General features: G+C 35.7%; 1 protein-coding gene across 2 annotated transcripts in view; it reads left to right on the top strand.

Annotated features, from left to right (window-relative positions):
* The window catches only part of LOC108741169 (mycosubtilin synthase subunit C), an 87435-nt gene that overhangs the window by 69352 nt on the left and 8322 nt on the right, over positions 1 to 9761 (top strand). For both annotated transcript variants that reach the window (XM_025977713.1, XM_025977714.1), the window contains 2 exons: positions 2402 to 2727; positions 5256 to 5484. In XM_025977713.1, the coding sequence (XP_025833498.1) occupies positions 2402 to 2727; positions 5256 to 5484 (555 nt within the window). The remainder of the gene's footprint in view (positions 1 to 2401; positions 2728 to 5255; positions 5485 to 9761) is intronic.

Consider the following 9761-nt stretch of genomic DNA (forward strand, 5'->3'; position numbering starts at 1 on the left):
CATAATTCATCGAAACTCCTAATGGACATTCGAAAATAATTAAAAAATTTGGAGCTATCCTCTCGTAGCTCATGAAATAATGTTACAAGTTCACCCATCAATTGTCTGTTTTCAAGTAGTGGATGAATCCAAAATCTTCTTGTTTTTTGTGTTTTTCTGCGATTATGCCATATCATTAGTAACAACATGCGTTTTTTTCTTTCGTCCATTTTGGTCATGTATCAAAACAAAACTAAACCGTGAAAAACCGTGTGCAGTGTGAACGCAAAGCAATATGAAATTACGGCACGGCACGGTTGCCGTTAGAAAACCGTCTGTGTGAAAGCAGGGTAATTGTATATGTTTTCGTCAAGAAACAGAAACAGTTTCATATAACGCCTTAAGATATGTAGCCTTGCGGTGTAACTCCACTATTAGGCTACATAGATAATAATTGTATTTCGTAACAGCAATAAAACATTTTCGATAGGTATTATTCAGTCTACCAACGAAAATAATAAAAGCGTTTGTGCAAAGAGATATACAGCTCATTCTAAAACTATAAAACCAAGGCGCTTCCATCCGTTTCATATGCAGTGTAGATCTTATATTTTTAAATTCACAAAACTCTTTAAAATTTTTATGATGTTACTCAGTTACTACGGTATTATTGTTTCAAATGCATAATAACAAGTGCACGGGTTTACTTATCTATCCATCTATCTACTAATAACGTTATAAAATCAACAAATGTAATCTACACGTTACTGAATAAATCTGTTAGGGAAAAATGGAATAATCAGTAGGTAATACTCGTATTACTGAAGAAAACAACTGCAATTGCCCCTTTCGATATTACGCGAGTCTTTTACAATGTTATTTCATTTATTAGTTTATGAAACATTTTGAAATAAATAAATTGAATTTATGTTTAATTTATGGAGTACGATTATACTTCTGTCACCTGGAGCAGTTGGGGAAATAGATGCACTGAGGTATTATTTTGTTAGCATCATATGATCGTCAGTCCTAGGGCTGGTTGGACACGCACCTGAGCAAATCTTAGCATTTTCCTAAAACTAGAACATTCCACATCCTTAACTATTTGCGAAGAGTAATCTAATCTAGGTCTACCTCTGGTCCTCCTAACTCCTGTTTCTGCCTTTAATATGTCTGACTAGACCTTCATGCCTGAGAAGATGTCCTACCAACTTATCCCGACTATCCTTTATTGATTTCTATAGAGTCCTCTGTTCTTCCATTCTTTCTAATACCTCTTCATTTCTAACCTTCTCTATCCACGGTATCCTCATCATTCGCCTATAACACCACATTTCGAACGCTTCTAACCTTTTCTTTTCCACCGCACCCCCGGTCCATGTTTCGCACCCGTGCAGTGTCGCGCTCCATACATATACCTTTATAATCAGCAATTACACTAAAAATTTTAAATATAATATTATGAAAACAAAAATGAAGAATAGAATAGACAAGTTCATGATTCTAGGTTTACATCATGTCAAGTAGTGTGTTACGAGGTATTTTAAAATGTCCTGTGCCGTGAAATCTGCGAGGAGCGGACCGTATTTTATTGAAGTGTAGAAATCATGAACTAACGGATATTTGTCATTGCGTATCCCAAGGTCATGGTCCACTACCTCTACCGACGTTTTTGGTTTCGAAAGTTTGAATGATAACGGGTACGAGAGGAATGGTAGTGGGGAAGAAGAAAGCGGTGAAAGAAAATATTTCTTCGATGATTGATTCAAAAAGAAGAAAACTAATTTTTAAGATTATTCGACGAAATTTTACTGAAGTTCCTCCTGATATTGGCAGGTGTTAAAACCTCTCACTCTTCAGAAATATAAAAATCAATGTTTGACCTTATTCCATAAAATGAGAGAATCACCTTTCCCCATTAGAAGAGATCTTTTCCTAGTCCCCCCTCTCATTCCCCGATTCCCGTGCCTCACCCCTTACCGCTGGATAGATACTAAATTATGTATTCAAAATAACAGGCTTATGGAGTAACCTTAGAAATTTCCCCTTTTTCTTTCTTTTTTTTGGTTTCACTACCTTCCAGTTAGTGGGTTTGTTCCTTCCTACTCTCCCTCTCATACAGGCTAGAATACCGGAAGTTATCAAAACAAATTATTTTCCTGATTGGATATATAATAATAAAGTCCGCAACGATTAATTTAATAATACAACTCAGCTAACAATAACACAATTGGAAGATTGCACTTAGGTCACTGACATATTTATAATTTGTAGGAACTAATCTAAAAAATAATGGCAACAATACGTTGAACACATTTGCGATAAAGAGAATACAGTTCGTGGTAAAATAAGTATATTTTATAAGATCTAAACTTGGTAGATAGCTTTTACTCATTCTGTTTTATTCCCTTTTTTTACGTAGGTCTCCCTGTCGATAATACAATAATTTACTTGCTGGACAGTGATTTCCGTCCCGTAAAAACGGGCGAAATTGGAGAGCTGTTCGTCTCCGGTCAAAATCTTGCCTCAGGATATGTTAATGGACGGGACCCTGAAAAATTTATAGAAAATCCCTTAGCTGTAGATCCGACATTTGGAAAGTTATACCGAACTGGAGATTTTGCTCGTATTCAGAAGGGCATTTTATTCTACGAAGGACGAACGGATTCACAAGTGAAAATCAGGGGACACAGAGTAGATTTATCGGAAGTGGAAAAAGCAGTAAACGCCATCGAAGAAGTTGATAAGGTAAATTTTACAGCAGCATTTATTAGAAGTCGAAAATCGTACTTTTTCTACATTTAAAATGAACACAGCTTTGCCTATCATTCGGATACACTTAAAGTAATCTAAGTTGCGTTTTTTTTTGTGAAAAAAAGAATGTTGGCAAAATGATATGCTTGATCGTTTTCATTAGTTCTATGTTCATACAATAATTAAATTTTCAGGTAACATTTGTAAATATTTATACTTGTAAACATGCTTAGGTATACGAAACATCGTGATTACCGAGCGGCATGGCCTAGAGGTTTAGATCATTACTTGGCATTCGGGAGGACTCCGGTTCGATTCTGGGCCCGTCTGCCTTGGTTCAAGTATTTCCGTGGCTTCCTTGGGTCACTTAGGTAAACGCTGGGGTAGTGATAGTCCACAGACAATCTTTCGTTCTCTTCTGTCTTCATTTCGTTCGTCTCATCTTTCTCACCCGAATCACCACACACCCATTCCCACGATTCCTGAAAAGAGACTCAAGAGGGTCTTCCGCCCTAGCTTCTGGCGTAGCCCGGGGGAACTGTCCGCCCACCACCATTAGTGGCTAGTGGGAATGAAACACCCTAGGGGTTTTTTAGTTTTATGGCCCAAAGCAGGAGTCGGCAAACAATTAAGCTGGAAGAACCATTCACAATAAAAATATTGCCAGGCTCCGACTTGTTGTATAGGTTTTGAACGTTGTGTAATTGGACCGAGCGGCATGGCCTAGAGGTTTAGTCCATTACATAACATTCGGGAGGACCCCGGATCGGTTCCGGGTCGGTCTGCCTTGGTTTAAGTATTTCCGTGGTTTCCTTAGGTCACTTATAGGCAAATGCTGGGGTAGTAATAGTCCACAGACAATCTTTCATTCTTTTCTGTCTTCATTTCGTCCGTCTCATCTTTCTCACCCGAATCACCACCCACCCATTCCCACGATTAGAAATATTGCTACGAATTTTTAATTCGGCTTTTACATTTCATTTCAAAATTGTATCGAATACATTAAATTAAACCTTAAATTTCTCTTTGGTAGATCAGGTACATAGGTGGTAGTTTTTAGTTTAAAACTTGGCTCTTTTTGATTAGTTATTTGGTTTCTTAGCTTGTTCTTTATTAAATTCATAGAATGGAAAACTTGCTCGCACATATGTGTTTACAATTAGGTCATAGCATTCCGACAGACTATTCGAATATCAAAATTTTGTGCCTTAAACTAGGTATCTCTTTCAGATCTGTCCACTTATGCTGCGATATCAAAAGGCATTTATACCTTTCCAGCGCTTCTAAGCTACTAGACATGTGAATTTCTAACTCCACAAATTTTTGCTTTTTAAATCTAGTAATTGGATTTCGAACGAACTAACAGTCATATTAAATGGAATAAAAGCTAGTTTTAGCCGTTTTCTTTGAGAGGATGTAAGTCAAGCTAGGCTTATTACTTTTGAACTTATTATTAAATCGTTAATCAAAGCCACCCTTAATTATTTTGGTTGTTCTTGTGAAGTAACTATTAGTGTTAATGGAATCATCAATCCCGATGATTTTTGAAGGTTTAAAAATGTAATAATGTGCCCATCTTTATATTTTCTGGCAAAAGAAGGGATTTATTTTCAAAAACAACTACTTTTTCTAGTAATGAAAATGGAGTATTTCCTTTTTAGTGGTTCCATTCCGGGTTCGTCTGTACTGATCAAAATTTTTCTGCGGTTTCCTTGGATCACTCAGGCAAATGCTAAGGCAGTAGTATTCCACAGATAATTTTTCACTCTCTTCTGCCTTCATTTCGTCCATCTTATATTTCTCGTCTCAATCACCCCCCCCCCTTTCCACGGTTCCTAAATGGCGGTAGAAGCAAGCCTTATGTCTTACCCTTCGGCATCGTCCGGAGGGATTCCAGTCTACTAGCTTAAGTACTTGCTAGGAATAAAACACCCAAAAGTTTTTAAAGAAAATTTAGTATCTTGATCGGTGATTTAATGAAACTCCCCATTGCGTGCTGGTGAGATCGAAAAAGATCAAAATAGCGGTCCACGTCAGGTAATAGTTTCGATAAATAACTGGCCAAAAACTTACTCCGTTCGATTCAACTGGTCAAGTGCATATTACGTAATTACCTTAGTAAGGTTCTTGTTTAATATTTACAATACTTCAGTTAGCAGTAAGGACCATTGCCGTAATTCTATTGGATTTCTAAAGGCTGAATTTAACCTTAAGTTGATGTATAATATTTTGCTAACACTCTTATGTTTGATTTTTTAAAAGCATGCTTTCATGCATAATTTTAAGCGATTTTTTCAGAAAATTACAAATTAATTACATTGCAATATTTAGAATTGAATTTAAAATTAGCTAACACTAAATTTTTATATTTTGAAATATTAAAACTCCCAAAAGTCTCAAAATAATTCACTGTATATAAATGAGGAACTAATTCACCGCATCTTCAGTTGAATTTATGAAACTATATGTTATTATTACATATTTAATATTTAAATATATTATATTTGCCTTTTTTATTTAAGGGAATAGTTATTTGCTACAAACCTGGTGAATTAAATCAAGCACTCCTGGCATTTGTTACCACAGAAGCTAATATTAACGAAAACCACATAGAGTCTATTCTTAGGGACCAACTTGCCCCATATATGGTTCCTAGAGTAGTTATTATTGAGACAGTTCCACTACTTGTTAATGGAAAGATCGACAGGCAGTCTCTATTGAGGAATTTTGAAAACAGCGATTCTATTAATGGTAACGTTATTATCTAGATTACATATAACTTATTCCTTTAACAATTTTATCATAAGAAATACAGTTTTATGCTTTCGTTAGTCTTTCTGAGATATTTACATGAGTGCATATTGCATATTCTACCTTTTTCTGGTGCTGAATTTAGAAAGTACAATAATCTGACTGCAAGATTTTTTTTATTAAAAAGTACATAATACTTGTAAATATTTCTTGTTGCTGAATATTTATCATTTGATTAAAATTATATGCCTAGGTTTATGCGGCTAACATTGTTTGACAAACAACTATTGGATGATTTTACTACTAATTTTTTATATCCTGACTGATCACATTTAGTATCCACTCAGCTATAACGTTTCTTCTTATAGACTTTATATTTTTTACACGTTCTTTTAAATTATTGAGAGATTGCGTTATGTCATCAGCATAGTTTGTGTAAATTAATTCGAAAATTATCTACCTGAGAACAACATAACATTGAACTCACTTGTAATGTAGAAAATTCTTATAAATCCGAATGTAAGTTTGTTTGTTATCATTTCACCCCTTAACTACTCAACTGATCACGTATGCACTGTAATAAGAAGCGAGGGGTATGGAAAAAGACAGCGCTAGCTCTGTCTGTGATGCCAGGTGTGAGAGAGACTATACTCTCTAGCATAGACATATATTGATGGACGTGCCTTAGCCGTATGTCGTTGTAATAATTTCTTGGCTCGAAAAGAGTGAGGGAGATGGCGTATGGTTTCGGACTAGTGTTATCTCTTTCATGACACGCTTACGCACTATCGTGAGAGAGATGGATATTGTCCGAATATCGAGACACCACTTATTGAGAGATTCGAGTCTCTCGTTCAGAGATTCGAATCTCGTTCAGAGACTGGATACGAAATGAGAATCTCTCTATGAGCGACTCGAGTCTCTCGTTTAGGCTGGATACGAAATGAGAATCTCTCTATGAGCGACTCGAGTCTCTCGTTCAGAGACGCTAAACAGTTTTTTTGGCAGTCTCTGGACGGTCTCTCTAAGCGACACCAGAGAGATTCGATGAAAGACGGAAACTCGAGTCTCGCTTTCAGAGACTCTGAGAGACTGAACATTTTTATCTCGGGAAACTCTGCTAATTTTGTGCCTTCGTATATTGCTTGTGTCCAATTGCTAACTAAGTTCTTTAAAAATGAATGATAATTTCTGTCAAAATTTAGGAAAGGTCATTCCTTAATCATCTGAAATTGTGGGTGTGTTCCGGTGAAACGCTGGCAACGTCACTTGCCGAAGAATTCTTCGCTTACTTCACCAAAGGAGACCACAAACTTTGCAATTTCTATGGCAGCACTGAAGTAATGGGTGATGTCACTTACCACGTTATGAGTAATTTGGACCAAGTAAAACAATACGACAAAGTACCCATTGGTAAGTTGGCTATGCATTCATGTACAATTTACACTAAGATATGTTTATAGATCACTAGAAATAAAACTCAAAATTAATTTATGATTTTCCATCATGTAAACGTGGACATGGTCAATCATGTTTCATGATCACACCGTTGTCTGTTCAAAGACTGGTTGAACACGCACCTACACTGCTTTCTGTAGTTAACCAGGTTCTTTCTCCATCGAAAATGAATATTTCCGATACAACACAATTTTAGTTTGGTAAAATAGTAAAAAAATGCGCTGATTCTGAATTTCGTTATTCGCAATCTGAGATATTTGAGGCAACACTTTTTAATTTAACAATTGGTGAAATCATCGTTTATCTATTATACAGCTCCTTTTTTTTTTTCAATTTCTGAATAATCATTCACTTCATCATCATCATAAAATCGTCAGTCCTAAGACTGGTTGGACACGTACCTCCACTCTTTCCTATCCTGAGCTTAATTATTTCGCATTTCCCTAAAACTAGAACAACCTACATCCTTAACTATTTGCGAACAGTAATCTAATCTAGGTCTACCTCTACCGCTCCTAACTCCTGTTTCTGTCTCTAATATGTCTTTGACTTGACCTTTATGCCTGAGATAGTGTCCTACCAACCTATCCCGCCTATTTTTTATTGACTTCCATGGAGTCCTCTGTTCTCCTATTCTTTTTAATACCTATTTATATCAAACCTTCTCTATCCACAGTATCCTCGTCATTCGCCTGTAACACCACATTTCGAAGGCTTCTAACCTTTTCTTTTCCGCCGCGCCCACTGTCCATGTTTCGCACCCGTACAATGCCATGCTCCAAACATACACCTTTAACATCCTTTTCCGAATTTCTAAATTAACCGTTCGCGAACATATAAGTGACTTCTTTTTATTAAATGTGACACGACCCTGCGCTATCCTCTGCTTTTTATCCCTACTGCTCCTTCCGTCCTGACTTATCTGACTTTCTAGATATTTAAAATCAGCCACATCTTCTAATTTTTCGTCTCCTATCTTCATTTTTCTTTATATTTCCCTACTTTTCTTCCCTAGACCAGAAAAAAATTCTTTATGTTTAAAACGACTCGGTCCTGCTCCTTTTTTGTTATATATCTATGTCATTTATTCCTTTAACTGATCTCCCGGGCATCGATAATTGACAGTGGCGTAGCGTGAACGGGGGGAGCAAAGAGTTCCATGGCCCCATGTGACGCAAATGTGAAGTATGGTAAAAAAATTTTTTTCGTTATTAAATAGAGCATTAGACGGTAATGTTTCCTGGTATTTGTAAAAGTTTTTAACAATTTGTACTATGTACCAGACACTACCAAAACTTATTGCTTAAAAATACCAAAATTTTTGTTTTACTCAACCCTGTATTTAACCGTAAAAACGGCATAGAATAGGTGCTACGATTATAAAACGTTACAATCATAGGAAAAGCATGCCAAAAAGGAAAATAAAAAGTACAGGCGGTGTATATATAGTTGCTAATGTTACTGGAGCATTTCGTGTGTTGGACGAAACCTTAGTATGGTATTATCATCATGCCTAACTGAATAAATGAGGTAGCTTACATACGTGATAGTCACGCATGCGTTTAACTGATTGGTCAGAAATCTATCAAAACCATTTATTACTGATGAGACCTAATAATATCGAAATCTCGATCCGGTGTTATTTCTGACCAAGAACGTTCGTATAAATTTCACCTATATAAACAAGACATTTTATATGTTCTATTCAATCTAAATGATGCAGAATCTTACATTTAATAATTAAATAATTACGAAAAATCTCGAACTTACAGCAAATGGTTGGAAGAGTCGCAAGACGTATCACATTTCGAGAATGAAATATCACTTTTTTAACGGATATACGATATAGCAAACCAGATGGAAATTCAGCCTGATTTTCCTAAAACTTCAAGGAGAAAATGAGTATGAAAATACGAACCAGTAACTAATGCTAAACAATATAAAATTTATTTCTTTTTCGCAATTTAGACATAACTGTATACTTATTTACAGTGAAATTGGTACAAATTTTAAACTTATTCTAATTGTAAGTTTAAGGGAAATTATTATGTAATAATGTAAAGATATGGATATAAAAACTTATGCATCTGTCAACGATAAAAATACAGAAAATCGGCATACGTAAATGATGGAATAGCACTCTATTTTTGGAATCAAAATCATTACAATTGTTTATAAAACTTGAGATAGGTCTTCGTTTTATTCTGAGGTGTGTTTGTAAACGAAATAAATTGTATGAGACTACAGCAAATTTAGAGTAATTGTTCTCAACTAAATTAACACTTTTTGAATTTAATTAATCATTTTGTTGTCAAATCAAATCTTGTAAAAGAGCACAAAATTTCATTTCCACTCAAGTGATTGTGACAGAGTATCTTTTGGTAATAGATAAAAAAAAATAAAATCGTAGTTTTCAACATCCTTGTTTTGAAATTTGTCGGTCACAGTAGCACTGTTACATAATTTAGAGAAGTAATGAGTTAGTACCTAATAACAAAATTTGTGAAGGAAGTTTCATTCGTTGGTAATTAAACAATTTGGGATTGGAGAAAAGTAAATTGGGATACTCTAAAACATTAGTTCGCGGCCTGAATAACACAAAAATACCAAAAGAATATAACAAAAAAAAATTTTTGGGTGTTTCATTCCCACCAGCCAGTAATGCTGGTGGGTGGGCAGTCCCTCCGGACTGTGCCGGAAGGTAGGGCGGAAGGCCCTCTTCAGCCTGCTTTCAGGAATCGTGGGAATGGGTGGGTGGTGGTTCGGGTGAGAAAGTTCAGACGGACGAAATGAAGACAGAAGAGAATGAAAGATTATCT

Source organism: Agrilus planipennis, unplaced genomic scaffold (assembly GCF_000699045.2).
Source record: "Agrilus planipennis isolate EAB-ADULT unplaced genomic scaffold, Apla_2.0 scaffold94, whole genome shotgun sequence".
NCBI lineage: Eukaryota > Metazoa > Arthropoda > Insecta > Coleoptera > Buprestidae > Agrilus > Agrilus planipennis.